This window comes from Candoia aspera, chromosome 1 (assembly GCF_035149785.1).
Source record: "Candoia aspera isolate rCanAsp1 chromosome 1, rCanAsp1.hap2, whole genome shotgun sequence".
NCBI lineage: Eukaryota > Metazoa > Chordata > Lepidosauria > Squamata > Boidae > Candoia > Candoia aspera.
The window spans coordinates 84,242,731-84,261,660 of record NC_086153.1 but is presented as its reverse complement, the minus strand read 5'-3'; the positions used below and the strand labels follow the sequence as shown (position 1 = coordinate 84,261,660).

The window sequence follows — 18,930 nt, the reverse complement described above, 5'->3', positions numbered from 1 at the left end:
TCAGGTCGTGGGGAGAGTTTCGTTTGCAATACTGCCGCCTACCACTCTGCACCACACGAGGCTTTTTATTTTATGAAAACATGGTAATATTAAGAAGGTCATAGAAGGAAGACTGATCAACCACCCCAGGTTTTAAAGCATGTTACAAGTGATCCAATTTTTGTCAAAATGACTATTGATAAAGCCAAGTTATATATACAATGTGAAAAGACACAAACAAAGCCTCCTTTCCCAGATATGGATGTATTCTTGGAGGTAGCAACGATGTTATCTGGACTGCCAACTTTTTTTTAAAACTTCTTTGAAATCATACAAAGGTCACAATGAACAAAATCTTGAGGAAAACATGAGAGTTTTTCACAATAAATCAGCACCACGTGAGCACTCACTGTGCAGTGTCTTTATTTGCAGAAATAGGCCCCAAAACTAGTTCCTGCATATCTGACAACTGATGGTTTGGAGCTGTCATACACCTGTGCTGGAAATGGTACTAAAGAGATGGCATGACATACCATGAGCAGCTGCAACAACAGCACCAGCAGAAGCAACACGTGTTGTTGGCCCTTTGGTTTCCAGGAGCTTGAGACACAGCTGATGTTCCTTCATTTTGGGACTGTTGCCTTTTTCTCATTTCAGCTACTTCAGCACCCCTGTGGCTACAAGAATGTAGACATAAGAGAACATCAAGGGAATGCAACTAAACTCATCCCAATAGCTCAGACCCACATTCAAGCTCAAAACTACAAAGGCCATCAACTGCAGCTGGGTTTAAGAGACTTAACAGGGGCCAACTTTAATCTTAATCATTTCACTGTCCCTAATTAGTAAAGCAGGATTTCCTTTGGCAGAAGACAGGAGGAAAACTGGCAGGGTAGTAATGATGAAGATCCTCTATTCTTGCAGGAAACGTCCAGGGAATCAAAAGATTCCTTCCTCTTCAAACTCTTTCATGTCTGTGGGGAATATGACTTGGCAGCATTTATCTTCCCACTGAGGGTAACATGGACAGTTTTACCTTCCTGCCAATTCTTCTGTGAAGCTTTACTCTCCAGACCAACAGAACAAAGGTTCAGGTTTAAGGACATTCTGCTCCATCCTGTAGATGCTTGGAAGGTGGTTCCTTCCCCCACCAAAATCATTCCTTTGTGTGGATGTTGGGGTTGGGTGGGAGAAGCAAAAGGATGGTGTGGCAAACCTCCTTGCCTGTCCAAATGTTTTTGAAGAGCTGGGCTGGGCTGGGCAAGGTGGTCCTCCACAGAGAACTTGGACTTCAACTCTAATCATCCCACCCAATAGCAAGTAGTTGTGAGAACAAAAAGAGCCGATTCCCTGTTGTTGGCACAGAAGCGGTGAGATTAGGCTCTGAGATTCAAACTGCAGAACTTAACTAAAATCTTTCCCAGGTCCTTTCTTATTATTCAATATTTCTTTAGTTTCAAAAGCTCTTTTTCTTATTCATAATCTCTGGAATGCATCTCACAGTTTGTGTAACACTAGGTAATATTTAAGACGAAGTGCTAAAACTATTGTAGCATTTTGCACTTTCTGTACAGAAAAAGAATTGTACTGGAGAAACCCAGATTTAGGCATCGTTTACATGAAATGTGACTATGCGTAACAGAAAAATAGATTTTAATATCTAGGTAGTGCAGGAGATTATGGTTTGTACAGCTCAGCTGCAAGTATTGCACACTTTATGATACACGAAATGGGATATATGCTACCATCTAGGAACTGCGTTCTGCCAGATCCTTGGCTACTTCATTGTTACTTCTTATAGGCAGAATATGATCTCTGTTCAGACCCTGGTGGTCCATATATGTAGCAGATGAATTCAGTTGGATGACTCACAGGTCTGTATAATGAAGTTAGCACTGTTTAATTCTGAGGATCCCTGCTGCCCCTCTACCTCCAATTTATGGGAACAGGATCCTTCAGTCTGAAAGAAGCCTACAATTTTTCTGTTTCCTTTAGGGATATCCATAATAGTTAAACTAGATTAAAACCAATTAAGTGTTCTCTTAATTGGTTTCAGCAGAAATGTGTCAATATCTGTACTCAGTATATCATTTCTAACTACTGTTATGCTTTTCTATTCTTTCTGTATGGTCTGTATGTATATACAGTATGTGTTCAATATTTCTAGAAACAGGAAGACCATTTTTCTTCCTGAAATTCTTATTTGCTGTCTGGAAGCCTATGCAACTTTATGAATGGTTTTTAAAAAAACACATTAAAAACACATTAAGGATAGAACAGAGAGGAAAACAATTTCCTACAGTTCATATCAATGTATACTTATACCCAAAATATATCTAACTGAAGTCACTAGACTAAGTCTTATATATGACTTCTTTCTTAGATGCATGTGGTCCAAAGAACAGATCAAGTATTTACAGGCAATATATTGATAGTGAAACAACCCAGTATTTCCATTTTTCAGAGAAGCACAACTCCACATATCACTTATTCTAGCAACATCCTCTATTAGTTGCCACTACTATTGGTACTGTCATTTCTACTTAGAGAAGCAATCATTCAGCTGAGCCACTGATGGACACCATTAAGCACAAGCAAGTTAGAGAAAAGTTATTATTAATTGTATTTATAGACCAAGATTGTTCTGTGGTCCTTTATAATTAAACCACAAGCTTCCCTATGAGGCACGGTTCATTGTAAACTGCATAGGACTGTGAAGTCCCATAGAAACCTGCTGCCATATTTAGGAATAATTAATTTCCAGATACTGCATTCTGCCTATAAAAGTAATTAGCACGGAATAATCCCTGTGGCTGTGTGACAATGCCATGGAATGGAATCTTGACAGACATAAGACTGCCACCAGCCCTGTTAACTTATATATTCACACATGTTCCATCTTTCTCATTAACACTCACAATTCTATGACCAGGCAAAGTGTAAAGACCATAGCCAGGGCCAGTTCTACCATTAGACAGAGTGTGGCAATTGTCTCAGACAGCAGAAGCTGAGAAGCAATAAAGTCTGCCTCTCCTTTCTCACAGAAGACAAAATTGTGCATGCCACAAAGTCTGTCCTGTCCATTCCACAAATCAGTTGTTGTCTCAGGGGCAAGGAAGATGCTTTCTCAGTACTAATGTTGAATTAGGATTAAGGTGACAATCCTGCCAATTTCTGTTTCTCAGGCAGCAACATGTCTTCAGCTGATCATGATCATGATCTGGTACATTTATTGATTTAGTTTTCTATTAAAACTGAAGATAGGACAATGGCCAACAGGTTAAAATTGAAAGCAATGCAATTCAGAATGAATATTAGGATGTATTTTCCAACAGGGAGGATAAGGAGAGTGGTGGCCTACCCCTGCTGAAGATTTTCAAAGTGCGGGCTGAGTGGCTATCTAATGAATTCCTCCATTGAGGAGGTATTGGTTTAGGTGACATATCTGATCACCTTCCTACTCATAAATTCTATGATTCTATGACTTTCTGTGTCAGGATAGGCAACCTATTTCAAGTGATTTGAATTACAACTCTTATAAATGCCAATAGTCAGGAACTATGGGAACTGCATCTAAAACATCCTATTCTATGGACTTCCATTTCATACATTCATGGTGGCCATAATTCCTTTTGCAGAAAGTTATGGTATGATCTGACGTGTATTTTGATTATAGTACCTTCATCCCAGAAACTTGCAAGTAGAGAAAATTCAACTTGAACACTGATTTGAATTGAAAAATAAATCTGATTTGATTCAAGCGTTCATCAACTTAGGTTGATTCAGTTCACATTTCCGAAGTAATCTAGGAAAAGCCATTATTGAACAAATACAAAATTGTCTGAATTGAGTTAAAGGAATCTTATTTGATTTGAAGATTTGATTGGATTGCCTTTGACTTGAATCTCTGAATCTAATCTATACTAGCATGGCCCTACCATTTACCTTCCATTCAACCCTTATTACATTCTTTTCCCATTTTTTACCCAAAGAGGTCAAAGACTGGTAGTACAATGTTATCACGTTAACTCCAGATTAAATCCCAATTACTTCAGGGAGTCTGACTCTCCAGTGTGTGTGCCCAAGTTGCGACCAAATGTAGCATCCCTACTCAACCTGTTTAGCTTCAGTAGGATAGCCATGGCACAAAATCTTAGAGCATCTTTGGCCCTGAATACTGTTCTCTGATCATTTTAAATCAGGTCTTTCGTCTTTTGTCAACTAGATTCTAAAGAATTCACTAGCAAGGCTTGCCAATATTAAATCTGCACCCGTCTGGCAAACAAGAAAAGGTTTTAAGAAATGATACTTTTCTTTTTCTAAGTATCATTTCCAAGTACATATACAAGCATAACTTGCCCTTGACAGAAAAGAGCCTTTAAAATCCATTGGTTCTGAGTTATTTTTTTTTACTTTTTCTTCCTTTACTTTTTATATTTCTCTCCATTGTTTATTTAATAACACTTTTTGCTTCAGGATTATACCTGGAATATTTTTCTTTGGTCCCCCTGAATCCTGCTTTGATCAGAACTTTCTACAAATTCAAACATCATCAAGAAAGCTGCCTAGGAGCGGTAAGGCATTGAAGCAAATATCATTCTTCTTTTCTACTTCTCTGTGCTCCCCTTTTGAAGTACAAGTTCCCAGAACAACATTCCTAGAATGACAAGACAACCTCTTGGTCAGTAGCAGAAAGCGCGATGTATGTGTTTTTGACCAGGAGTGTCATATCCTTTCCCAAAATCAACACTAGTGGAGAATAAAATTACTGTAGGGGAAAATATTCTAGGAAGAATGCACTTGTTTTTAAGAAAAATACAAGGAAAGCAAGAGGGCACAGAAACTAAAAATGGATTCAAGTGCGAATAACTCTTCCAGCTTCATATCAGTTTTTCTGAGTAATCCTGAGAGTAGAATGAAAGGGGAGAAATATGTATTGATTTTCTCTATACCATGTGTGATTCCTTTCACTCTTCCTTGAATTAATCCTCCTGTCAACATTTGCATTTCTCTATAGGTGTGCCAATATCAATTTTATTACTCAAAGATATAGATTCATTTTAAAACAAAACTTTCTAGGTATCCTGTTTGAAGCCTTGGGCATGATGATACTCCATGGAAGGGGAGGATTTTCTCCAGTGTCAATCATTTGGAGCCCTGGGCAATAAGAACAAACAGTGCTGCCATCTGTTCCCAGCCGTAGTCTAAAATTAGGTTACATTGTTAGAAAGGATGACTAAATCCTACAAGACAAAAAATCCCCCGATTGGCCTTTATAAATACCTGTTCTCAATAAATCAATTTGACATGCAAATAGGAATAGGAGATCCCTATTGTATCTAAACCATGGGAAACTGTTTTAACCTCAGTACCAACAATCTCAACAGTTCTTAAATTATGGCTCATTTAACAAAGTAACTTCGTTAAAATATGTTTTTGCAATGTCCTAAAGTTATTATGTTCGGGGATGAAGTAATTACATATATTAATTTGACTCTGAGGCCAAATTTAATATTTGAGATGCTTTTACTCTTTTCAAGTGACATACCTATTGACAGCTGGACAATGGGAGTGGATTCTCTGTACCTTCTTATTGTTAAAGAGTCTAATCCTTCAACATTGGACAGACAAATGTATGGCCCAGTTACTCAATGGATCGAAGACCTGATGACATTTATGACATATGATGAGTGGTTTATAAATGTGGATTATGTATGGACAATTACAATGAAATATAGTCATCCTTTGTTGAAACATCTAGGTAAAACTTCATGTACTGTATATTTGAGAAGCCCTCATATATAATTGTTGTTACATTGTTTTCATTTTCTTTTTTCACTTTTTTCCTTTCCTTTTTGTTATTGTTTTACTCTTGATTCTGTTTTATTAAATAAAGAAAGTGAAAGGAAAAAAAGTCAAACTATCAGATGTCGGCTGCAAAATCTGGATGACCATAAGATGCAGTCAAAGAGGTGTATTTGCTGCCATCTCCTAGTCATCCAGATTCTTCTAGCTGAGACCTGGTATTCCTGGTCTAGAGGCCTCATTTCAATTTTAAACAAATGTCCCACTGAGGTCAAGTTGGGTGATCTAGTGCTTGGACCCCCAAATGCCTTTTCTCATTTGGAAAATAATTTGAACATTGAAATGAATGCTGTGAACAAGAAGATATCTCTGATTTCATAAACCTTTGAAACTAATGAATGTGAAGGAGAATAGAATTTGCTCTAATTGTCCACAGATGACAAGTCTATGATCTTTTCAATACAAAGCTTTCAGAAAACAAAATATCAAAAGAAAGCATCATAGATGGCTCTGAGCAAGTTACATGCTTGTCGCTCTGATTGATCTCAACTTACTTTTAACACCATCAAAACAGAGTCTGCTACTCAGATGTCATACTGATCCAAACTGGAATAACTTACCACAAACAGATCCATCTTTTTCTTAAGCTATGGAATAAGAGATTCCTTGACAGCCAGGTACCATACAGTAAACTGATTGACACAAGAAAGCCAAGCCCATATCTGCTCTCCTTACTTTCCCTACTTCCAAAAAGTGTTTTTGCTTTGTCATGAGGCCATTTTTGAGATGGAAGATTATAAACTCCTACACACATATTGATTTACTTATTTTAAAGTAATAAAGAAACAAACTAATAAAAAATCCACTTACTGGAATTATTTCTCCCCTTCTTCTTATCCTATATATAATTTAATGCTATCCTAACCAATAGGATAAGGGTATATGGTGCCCCTAGGCCACATTGACTGATGACGCCACCTCCCATGGATCTGAAGATATGCATTTTTAGAATGATGCAGAAGAAGGGATGGCATTGGCGCCCCATAAGCTTTGGCACCCCAGGCCGGTCCCTACTCAGCCTTTGGCTAAAGCCAGCCCTAATCCTACCCATGTCTACATCAACATTTTAGCAAGTTCACTGGGGTTCACTCCCAAGAAAATACTTTATTTCCTTAAATATTTTATGAATTCAGTGTGGAAATGAGTAAAATCTTTTCTAGTACAGAAAAAAATCAGTATCCATGAAACAGTTTAAATAAAGAGCGTTCCAGAAATTTACAAGAGACCACTGTTCTTTGAAGCCTCTTTGTACAGTGTTTTAAAAATATGTCAGACTACTTTTGCTAACAACATTTAAGAAAATGGTGGATCTTGAAGCTGTTTTCCAGTGATTTAATCCAATGACTAACTCTAACCTATTTCTAATTATTGCATCACTAGTGAGTAATTTCATATTAATATATACAGTATACAAACATGCACGCACACACACACACACATATATCCAGCTTCATGCTTTAATTCTGTGAATACATTCAAATTCTAGCACATAAATATTGTATTTTGTCAGATTCCCAGTTCTCTGATCTTATGCTGAATATTAGCACAAATTTATAGTTCCCTAACTGCATTATTATTAGGAAAGCTATTAAAAATGTCTTCCAATTATAAATGCAGTTAGGGAACAGTAAATCCGTTTAATTTGGGCAAGTAAGATCAAGATCAGTACTTTTAGAATGCTGTTCTTCATTGACTGCTAAATAAACTATAACAAGGATATCAATTATCTCATAGATTTTCCAATAAATCAGTCTCAGTGGGAAATCAACTTATATGAGATATTTGCAGCTGAATCAAAGGCAGATTTCAAATCTGAATTGAGGAAATTAGCTCCAAATCCAGCTAAGGCTATCAAGTTCAACATCTTAAAATCAACATATAGGTTCAGTGATTTATGGTCATCAAAAGACACAGTACAGAATGATTTTTCAAGTCAAGAAAATATAGTAAGATAAATACATAGTAAATAGCCCCAAAGGCTTTTGTTACTCAAGGTCATACAATGGTAATAGTAGAAGCAACCAGTCCTATGCTTGTCTAAGACGCCATCAACTTGGGTGTATGACTGATAGGATTATGTCCTCACTAGAGCTTAGTGCTCAGTTTCCATCTTCCATTCACATCTGGGCACTCTGATGACTCCCAGAAAATACATTATGTCTCTCCTTCTCTGGATAGTGTACTGGAATTTCATAAATCTTTCATTTTTTTCAGACCTAAGCATAAGCCTGTCCAGGGTTAAAATAAAGGATAAGAATAAGCATAGCTGTAGAGCCAGAGGGAGCCAGTTTGGTCTAGCGGTTAAGGTGCTGGATTAGAACCTGGGAGATTGTGAATTCTAGTTCTGCCATTGGCATAAAAGCCAGCTGGGTGACTCTGGGCCAGTCACTATGCCCTAAGAAGAAGGTACTAGCAAGCTATTTGCCAAGAAAACTGCAGGGACTTGTCCCTATTATCACCAGGAATCAGAGTTGACTTGGTGGACCATAACAACAACAACCAAAATACAGCTACATTAATTATGTAAAAAATGTTATGTAAATCCATTGCTTAGGAAGAGACTATAATTCAGTGAGAAGGCCTCAGGTTCAGTCCCTGGTGTCTCCACTTATAAGACACCAGGTAATAAAATACTAAGTAATAAGTAGCAGATCAAACTGAGCTGGCTGAATTAATACTTACTGAATTAAACTCACTGTGTTTCACCTTTGTGTGCAACTAGGCTGAGCATGAATACAATAAGGAGGAGAAACTCTTGTTTTTCACCTACCTTTAAAGTCCTAGGTGAGCTACAAATGAAGCTCCAATCAACCCTTACAGTAGGGGCAATGTAAGAACCATTAGACTAGAGAAGCAAATGTCTAGAAATAAGGGGACAAACACCGCTCAGGCACTCTGGAAGAAATGAGGAATTTGCTGTAATTATAGAGGCAGGATGACTGATAATTTATTTGTCCTACTAACAATCAGAAGATATCCTTCATTTTAACAAGATGCAGATCTATCTATAACTTCCTTCAAATCAAGACTGTGGCCATTTTTTTTCAGTATCCAGGGTTGTCAACCATCTGATGAGTTGTTTAACATATATTCCACAAAGCAACCTGTCTTTGTGGAGTGCAAGAGCTTTTTGAATGATGGTGCACCTGCTTTTCTTTAAAGCATTTTGTTTCCTAAAAAGGTTATTGCCAATAACTGCATGCTTGACATTTGCAAACTGATTCAAAAAAACGAGTTAATTTCCTGACTGAAAATGCTATCTTTAGGATTAGGCCAAACTTTCCAGTCTGCTTTCCAGGTTAGTTTTCTTTTTTCTGCCATGTCTGTGTTACCTGAAAGCCTAAGGAGAGAGAAGAGCAGGATAACAGGAGGGCAGGTCTAGGTCCACCGAAATCGAAACAAAGGAGGACCATGTAGCCCTCCGAACATCATTAAGGAAGAGGCTGGCCAGTGTTCCAGGAGACTGAAGAAAATTGAGGAAGGAGCAAAGCTGAAGTTTAGAGTTTAAAAAAGATACAAAAGATATGGAGTTGTAGGTGCAAAAGGATGCATGCATCCATTTGAGTTATGGACTGATCACAAAAACCTAGAAGCTTTACGCACACCTAGGAAATTAAATGCTAAGCAGCTTAGGTGGGCTCAGTTTTTCAGTTGATTCAATTTTGCAAATTTACAAATTTCCAGGCAAGAAAAATTCCTTGGCTGATGCGCTCTCTCACCTTCCTCAGCAGAACAGCCAACAGAAAGAGAGTATAGATATTGTCTTTTCTCCCACTCAGCTGGGGCTGGCCGCTGTAACTCGCAGGCAAACTGTGGCAGAGAAAGTGAAGTGCACGGAGAACTGCAACAAGAGTTGCAAACGGCACTTCAGTCTGATATTTGGCTACAGAGTAACAAAGCCAATCTAACTGAACACAACGGCTTCTGGTGCTGTGTTGAGAGACTGTACATCCCAGAGTCTTTATGCGCCAAAATCTTGCAATGCTCCCATGACAATATAATGGCAGGTCATTGTGGATTTGTCAAAACCTTACATCTAATACACCACCAACTTTGGTGGCCCACCTTATGTAAAGATGTCAAAGACTATGTTTCTAGCTGTCCTGTGTGCGCTAAAGCAAAGAAGAAGGGTGGAAAGCCACAGGGACTTCTCCAATTCATCGCTGACCCTTCTAGACCATAGAAACAAATTGCCATGGACTTTATAGTAGACTTACCCAAAACCATCATTTGGGTATAGACCTGTTTTCTAAACAAGCTCACTTTATCCCTTGTACTAAAATCCCTACAGCTCCCCAACTTGCTAAGCTTTTCCTACAACACGTTACAGACTACATGGGTGTCCTGGACGTGTGATCTCAGATCGCAGAATTCAATTTACTTCCAAGTTTTGGAAATCCTTTTTAAAATTACTTGGGATTAAGAAGGCATTAAGTTCATCTAGCCATCTGGAAACGGACAGATCAACTGAACGGGTTAACTCTACTCTCGAGCAATTCCTGTGCTGCTACATTAACTACCAGCAAGATGATTGGATTGATCTCCTTCCTTTTGCTCAGGTCGCTTATAATAATGCAGTGCATCAAAGTACAGGTCTCAGCCCCTTTCAGGTTGTTACTGGCCAGGATTTCATCCCTATTCTCGAATTGCCTCTCTCTCCACCTGAGAGCTGCTCTGCAGCAGACTGGAGCAAAAAAATCACTTCTGCCTGGCCAATCATTCAGCAAGCCCTAACCAATGCTAAGGCCACCTATAAAAAATTTGCTGACCACAAACGCTCTCCTAAATAGTCTCTGAAACTTGGGGACAAAGTCTACCTCTCTACCAAATTCCTCTGCTCCCCGCAACCTTCAAAAAAATTAGGACCAAAATTCATTGGTCCTTTTCCCATTACTAAAACCATTAACCCTGTCACTGTACAACTCCAACTGCCACACAATCTTAGAAGAATTCACCCTGTTTTTCATTGCAGCCTTTTGAAGCCACTTCATGACTCTCCATGATGGCACCCTACCTTGGTTGTTCTACTGCCTATCATGATTAATGGCAAACAACTCTTTGAAGTTCAAGAAATTTTGGATTCTCGAAAACATTGTGGTTCCTTACAATATTCAATTCACTGGAAACATTTCCCTGATTATGAATGAGTTTCTAGTCATCATGTCAATGCACTTGCTTTACTTAAAAAATTCCATGCTAAATACCCTAACAAACCTACTGCTTAATCCCTGTCTGCCACCCTTATATCCCTGATTCTGTCTTTTCAATTAATCATATTAATTATGTGTATAAAGGTAAAGGTAAAGGTTTCCCTTGACATTAAGTCCAGTCGTGTCCGACTCTAGGGGGCAGTGCTCATCTCCGTTTCAAAGCCAAAGAGTCGGCGTTTGTCCGTAGACACTTCTGTGGTCATGTGGCCGGCATGACTAAACGGAACAGTGTTACCTGCCCGCCGAAGCGGTACCTATTAATCTACTCACATTTGCATGTTTTCAAACTGCTAGGTTGGCAGGAGCTGGGACTAGCAATGGGAGCTCACCCCGTCACGCGGATTCAAACTGCCGACCTTCCGATCGGCAGCTCAGCAGCTCAGCGGTTTAACCCGCAGTGCCACCGCGTCCCTACAATTATGTGTATAGTATTCATTTTTTTCCAGGTGGGCAGTATGTCATGCTCCCTATCAAACGTTCCCAGAACATCTGATTGGACTCACATGCATGAATGGACTTAACATGTGGTGGGACTTGCGGATCAGTAGAGTTGGGAGGGGGAACACGCCAGGAGTATGAAAACATCTTGTTTGGACTATCTCTGGTATCCAAGGTCAAGCTATCAAGCTGTTGGAGACATCTGTGTGGAGTTGAGCTGACTGGCACAAAGAGGGGGGGCTGCATGCCTGAGAGAGGCTTGTACTCATTGGGTCATTTAACTTGGGGAAAACGCGGGAACTTTCATTCGCAACTTTTTCACTGTTCTGTGTGCTACTTTCCATTAAAGAGATATCTACAAAAATCATGTATGAATCAAACTTAATGGTAAATTGAGTAACACAGTCATTACACCTAGATACAAGGAAAGCACATAGACTGAAGGGCCTGATGTGACCACACTTGACCAAGCCTGGAAGAATGGGTAGGAAAAAGAAAAGGAAGTGTCTAGATTAGCAAAGAAGAGTTGAAGTTTTAAAATAAGACAGGAAGATTACTCAGGAGAAAGGCAAAGCTTTCAAGTGAGAGAAAGATTACTTTCTGTAAATCAGACAGCTTAAGAAGACAAAAAGGAAGATAAGAGACACAGCATTCCAGACTGACAAAAATATTACCTCTAAGAAATAAAGGGAAAATGCACAATGCGTCCTTCCTGCTCCTGTGTGCCCTGCTGGGGTGTCTGCCTGTAGCTTGGGTTCAAGGAAGGTAGATTTCAAGCAAGTTCCACCAACAAAAGGTATCCATTGGTGTGTGAGTTGGAGAAAAGATTGAGGGGCATCCAGTGTGGATTGAGATTAGAGCAGCCAACCTGGATGTGGTTTAGGGCCAGGGAAGAAGAGGTACAAGAGGAATCAAACCAAACCAAGAGGAAGGTGGAGGAAACTGCTTCAGGGAACTTTTGCAGGGCACCTACAGTTGTTGAATTAAACAATGCTTAAACCCTGTATACAGGAGTTTGTTTTTTTAAGTCTACCTGGCTGCTGGATGACAGGGGAGAGAAGTGGTGGCGGGGAGAGAGAAAGCCTTCTCCAAGCAGACCTTTTAGGACTGGGGAGCAGATTCATCTCCACCAAGTTCAATAGTTATTGCTGTATAAAATCATTCTTGTACATGTGTAAATTGGATTGTACATCTGCATGCTTATTATTATAAGGCAAGTAGTTAACTGAGCTGTTCTCAACCTGTAGGTCTGAATGCAGGGAAGTAAAGATGTGATGTTTGTTCATAACTAGAAATGTATAAGGACTTATTCGATTGGGGGTGGAAGGGCAATCTTAGAGCTCCCTTCTGGTGGAAAAGCTGGTACCAAGCTTGATTAAAGGGGATTTAGGTAGGAATGAGAAACAAAAGTGATGGGACCTGACAGAAGGGAATTTCCCTTAGGTTGTAGTTTTCTGGGATTCAAGACTAGTTACTAGTCCTGTACTGTACATGTACAGTAGCTAGTTTTGAGTATATATAGGGTCATGTATACAGAGGACTACTTGAACAGCTACATCCTTTATCATAAAATTTATTTATTTATTTATTTGTCATATTTTTATCGACAAAACCATTATCCGGTGGTTGCAGAAACCAAAGATGGTGTGATAAAATGCTTCGTACACCTCGGGAGCAACAGAGGACACAACAACACAGTTAAGGGAGGAAACAGGGTCATTATAGAAGAGACCCTTGAGTCCAGGGGAGGGAGGGAAGCATGAGAAAGGAACTCGGAGTAATCACTTTGATAGACTTTCAAGTGGCTGTTACATTGCCCCACTAGCAATACAAAACTTTCCAGAAATCCAAGGGGTTCTTGTTCCCTGAGTTTGCTAGCCTTGGAGGGCTTGATGGGTGGGATGAGGTCTGGAGGCAGTGGCTACAGCCCTTTGCTTGGAGTAATCTATAGCTTATTTAGTAAACATTCGATAGATTGTACTTAAAAGCCAGTTGTCAAATATTTCTTCTTTCAATGGATTTTACCTTATTTAAATAATTTAGTACATCCACCCAGAATATGTTGCATATATTAGAATGCTATCTCTCAATAGAACAGATTCAGTGGAACTATGGTACCTTTTTCTTTTAAGTGAGTTTAATAGACAGCTTCTGATTTCACAGTTTTGTCCCAGCATTCTGAGTGTTTGTCAGGATACTACGTATGTCTCCCAGTGGGCTAATGCAAGCGACAGTTTGTTGATGGCAAGATAGCTGCTAAATTAGAGATCCTAGCTTGCATAGAATGATGTGAGCGTGCGTGGTCAAACTAAGCCACGGTTGTGCTTGTGGCATACTGGCCACAATGTGCAAGAAGCTACCAGTATTGTCTTTACCAACAGCAGGAAATGCTGCATATGGCATTGCTATGACTAAAGTGGTAAGCTAGTCTACTTCTTTTTCAATCTTACTAAAAACATTATATGAAAGTTTTGCTCATGATGAGCAGTAAAGGTCAATATTTATAGTCTCATCTGGGGACCACAGTATTTGAAAACACAAAAATGGGTTGAATGCAGTGATGATGATTTACATAGAAAATATATGTGCTAAATCAAGAAAAGATAGAATAAAAAATGACTGTGAGATAAATGAATGAGGACACGGTAATTGTCCAAAAGAAGTATAGGTAGTCCTTCTTTTAGCAACTGTCTTGCTTAGCAACTGTTTGCAGTTACAACGGTGTTGAAAAAGTAACTTTGTGACCAATCCTTGCATTTACGACCTTCACAGGTTTGTTAAGCACAGGAAAGCTGAAGTAAGAGCATAAGCACAGTCACAGTTTCACTTAGCAACTGCTTCACTTAACAACCAAGTTGTCAATCCCAATTATGGTCACTAAATGAGGACTACCTGCAGATTGAAATGATCATTTAGAGTGAATGAATAAGGATCAAATGGCAAAACAAACTTATGAAGGAAGAGTGAATGGTATGAGAGAGGAAGGAGAAGACTGAGAAAGTCATGTTTGGATAGCGTTGATAAAAATCTCACTTGAAAAGTTTGAAGAGCAAAAGGCCATTTATGAAGTGGTGTACTGATGTAATGGAAGCAAAGATGGTTTGGCAAGATAGAAAGGCATTAAGAGAGGTATAATGAATGGTGTTGATTTAAACTAGATTTGGTTAGATTTTCTTTTCTTCTGTTTTACCCCTTATCTATCTCTTGTCTACTTCTTCTCTTTTTTGCACTTTGCATAACACTGCTTATCCCCAAAAGGTAATGGTGGGAATGGGTATCTATACAGTTCATTCTTACTTAATATGCCACTTACAGGCTGAGAAAATTTTAACATTGATCACAGGAATGTAATATCTTCAAATTTGATGTAACTGATATTTTAAAATCAGTTGACATTTCACTGACACATTTAACAGCTGGAAATAGTTTAGTGCTAAACTTTCCTGATTTTGATATCCATATAGAAAGTAAGTGATATAAACACTCCTGTCTAAGCAATTTCTCAATTTTTTTTCCAGCCTTTTTTGGGACATGATGCAGGCTGAGACCATGTAGTGGACACAATTTAGCTTGGTGACAATCTCATGGAACAATTGCCCTCATTTTGATTAGGCAAGTTGGGGAAGAGGACTGCATCCAATCAACTAGCTGGCATTCCTTTCTTGTCCATTTCTCTAGAGGGTTCACTGTTTAACAGTGCCAAAGTAAAGCATTTCACTTTTATCTAAATCAAGCTACATGATTATCTGTATGCCAGGCAGGCAAGGATGCCAATTTGGGTGCATATCTGCTTACGTACTTGACCAAAAGTTACACACTATGGATGAGTAATAATTTCATTCCGTTGCAAAACGCGATGCACACTCCAGTATGCGACTCTCATTTAACTCATCTGTGCTACATTCTTTTCAGTGGCATGCGTGTTCCAGGTGGAACCCACATCTGCATCTTTATATTCTGCCTCAATTCAGCATTATAATACTAAATTCAGACTGACCCAGTCGCATCGAAAACAGAGATGCACTTCCTCTTCTCTCTGAAGTTCATTGCTGTGCAAACAGTTTTCACAGCTTTTTCCAAAGGAATTTGGAAAAAATCCATGAAGAAAGGAGAATGGAAGGGAGATTGCAAGGGAAGTAAAGTCATTTGGGGAAGGCATTCTCCCTCCCATCCTTGCCTAGCCAAAGTTTATGAATCTGAAAACATTGTGTTCCAGGTCTTCATCACTTGATTATCATCTGCAGAAAAGTCACTTGATAATCATAGGAAGAAAAAAAAAATCCTCTGTGGATGTGGGTGATGCTAACTTTGTAAAAGATTAGAACTAGAATGCTTTCCCAGGTAACACAAACCATGTGCGGCAACTTTCCTCTTGTCCACAAACATCAGAAAGCGGAGCAGAGTCTGAAAAACGGAAAGTAATCTGATACAGAAGACAGAAAAAAACAAACAAAGCAGAACTGGCATTTTTGACCATATCCATGTGCTTGTATACACTCTACAGACATGAAGGAATGTAACTGGTGAATATTTTTTTTCCTGCATCAAATGTTGCCTGGATTTGAATAAGACATTTCAAGATAACTTTACAAGTGTATATTGCTTTCTCTTTGTATGGTAGCACAATTAATTCTATTAATATTGAAGAGTACAATAAAATTCTCGGTGCAAGGATTTATACTCAAATTTGGATTATGTTTATTCATAAAAATGAATCTAGTGAGGCTTCCGGTGGGGAATGGTGGACTGAACAGCTGTGCCTGCGGGATTAGCAGGCGGAGCTGACAATGCAGTAACTTTTTTCCGGCTCAGGCAGGTTCTCCTGAAGCCCAGAAATGTTTTCTGGATAAAGGAAAACACCTGGAATCACCCCATCTGTCCTCTGGATGGCTGCTTGTAGCCAGAAGTTCACAAACAGCATTTCTCATTCGACTGGTAAGAGCTAGCTGGGAGGTGTCATCACTTTCCAAGCCATGCTGTAGCCTTAAAGGGACACTAAGACTGGCCACCCCATTTCTAGATCACCAAATTTGTATTTTTTTAAAAAGTTTATGTACTTTCTACAGCAAGGAGAAACTGGCTGTCTTGGTGCTTATAGTTATTTTTGGGATTACCTCTTAATTTTTTTTTTTCAGTTTAGGATTTTGTTCTCCTTCCAAATATAAAGGAGGATTGAGAGCAAACAACTGACTTCCTGTTATTATTTTTATATTAAATTTGAAGATATTTGCATTTTCCTACACATTAAATTGGCTGATTTGAACCTTCAGCTTTCTGTTTTCACTTTCCCTTGGGAACTGTCTCCTTATCTCACTTTCGCTTGCGTAAAAACATTTTGGAACTTTTTCATATCCTTGACTTTCACTGGTTAAGCTCCTAGGGGGTGCCATAATCTACGGTGTGAGACATGGAGGATTTTAAACAGATTTCTTCTGACTTTTACTAAGCTTTTATGCAAGATATTCAGGACATCATGGAAAATATGAGATTTAAAATGTGCCATCAGGTTGGGGATGTGGTGGATGAAATTAAGGAATTCAACAGTGATAGAAATGTTTCTTCTAAGAGTGAGGTTGGGATTTTTATTGAGATGCTGGATGAAGATCAGATAGTGGATTTGGAGAAATTTAAGGGAGAGAGATCTGCAAGCCGCAAGTGAAATTGACTTTCTGGTGGAACGCCATGAAAAGAAGCTGGAATTCTTGAGGGGGGCAGTCGGGCTGTTTGATTCTTTCAAGAGAAAAGCTCTGTGCACATTGTGGGGATATGTAAATGCTCTGGTTTATTTTGAAGTGGGATAACAGCTAAAGAATGTTTATCTGGTTTGCTTTAAGGGTTTGATTGATGTCATTTGCTTTTAAAGATTTGGATTAAGATTATTAAGGTTAAAAATGTGTTTATTTGGATGGTTTTAAGGATTTGATTTAAGATTACTGTTCTGAGTTGTCTTTTTTGGGGGGGGCTTATTAAGATTATTAAAACTGTTGTATTATCAAGTATAATAGCAGACAATCTATGTGCTTTTTTATTTGATTATTTTAGTAAACAGAAATGTATAGAATAGTGGTAGGAAGGGAATAATTAAATATGTGTTATCTTTTGGAGGGGAGAAATATGTTCAAGAGATTTATATGAATTTTCTTTTTTCTTCATTTTAATATAAGGGGGAGGAGTAACTGTACTTAGTGATTTTTATTATGTGCCTAAGTGGAATGATATATAGAAACAATGTGGTTTTGGTTTAATATAGAGTAAGAGATTGATTATGGCATTTTTTGTATATTTTTGCTGTTTAAAGTCAGAAGCCATATGTTTTTGTAAATTTGAAAAAAAAATTATTGTGTTTTCACACCTTTTTAGTTCTTTTTTCCTTCTTTGTGTTTTTTGTTTTTGTGTAGTTTTTACTCTTCTCTTGAAACTTAATAAAATTTATTTAAAAAATTAATCTAGCACATTAAAAGTAACCCTTCTAGAAACACACTAGTGAATGCTAAAAAATATTTGCATTTTTTAAGCATTCTTAAAATACTTAAAGCTAAACTCAGATATATAAGGAAGAAACTGAGCTTTATTTTTTGGCTGTAGGGGACTAAAGCTGTAGCATTCTCATTTTTTTCTTTATGAAATCAAGGAAAAGATTTTAGTAGAGAGATTACATTTTTTTCAAGAAAAAACCTAATGCAGACAGGGAGGGAGGGAGGGAGGGAGGGAGGGAAGGAAGGAAGGAAGGAAGGAAGGAAGGAAGGAAGGAAGGAAGGAAGGAAGGAAGGAAGGAAGGGAGGGTTCTTCCCAGAATAGAGATTCCCAAACTCCAATTTTGATTTTGTTACTACGGCTTGACCTTGTCTTCAGTAGAACGTACAGTTACATTGGAAATTTACTTTTGCATCTGTGGGTTTCAAAACAGATACATCCAAAATCAGGATGCGATGAAGTGCCAGTGATGCTGAATGCATACAACAATGATTCTTCCATTATCTAGAGGTATCAGCAACTTTATTAGAAAGTGAAACTTGGAGAACTGTATTAGCATCTCCTGATATTCTACGTAGGTCAGTAAGATTGGACAATTTAGTGTAGAAAATTTAGCATATCATTTTGAAAACACCTACTCCAGGAAAGTTCAGAGTAAAAAAGCAAACATAAATTATGCAAGTGATTCTTTGGGCTACTAAAAACATTAGACATTGTATCTTACTTGAATTCAGGCTACTTTAAATATTCTAGAGACTCCCTAAGCAACAGACAACTTGCAACATAATACAAAATCCCAGGGGATATCTAATAATATACAAACTTGATTATTAATAGCTTTCCCAGCATTTTTTTCTATATTAACTGAAGCAGTGAAATTCAATTCCCAGTCCAAGTGTAGGCTTTAGAAAACCTTCAAAGGGTAGATGAAAGATAGGCTTTTGATGTACTGCATTATCAGGCC

At 38.3% G+C, this 18,930-nt stretch overlaps 1 protein-coding gene across 4 annotated transcripts in view; it reads right to left on the bottom strand.

Annotated features, from left to right (window-relative positions):
• RGS17 (regulator of G protein signaling 17) overlaps positions 1-18,930 on the bottom strand; it is a 65,594-nt gene that overhangs the window by 28,762 nt on the left and 17,902 nt on the right. For 3 of the 4 annotated variants that reach the window (XM_063308429.1, XM_063308422.1, XM_063308447.1), the window contains exon 2: positions 513-656. In XM_063308429.1, the coding sequence (XP_063164499.1) occupies positions 513-631 (119 nt within the window). In that variant the 5' untranslated portion in view covers positions 632-656. The remainder of the gene's footprint in view (positions 1-512; positions 657-18,930) is intronic. The other variant, XM_063308439.1, reaches the window with a different exon arrangement.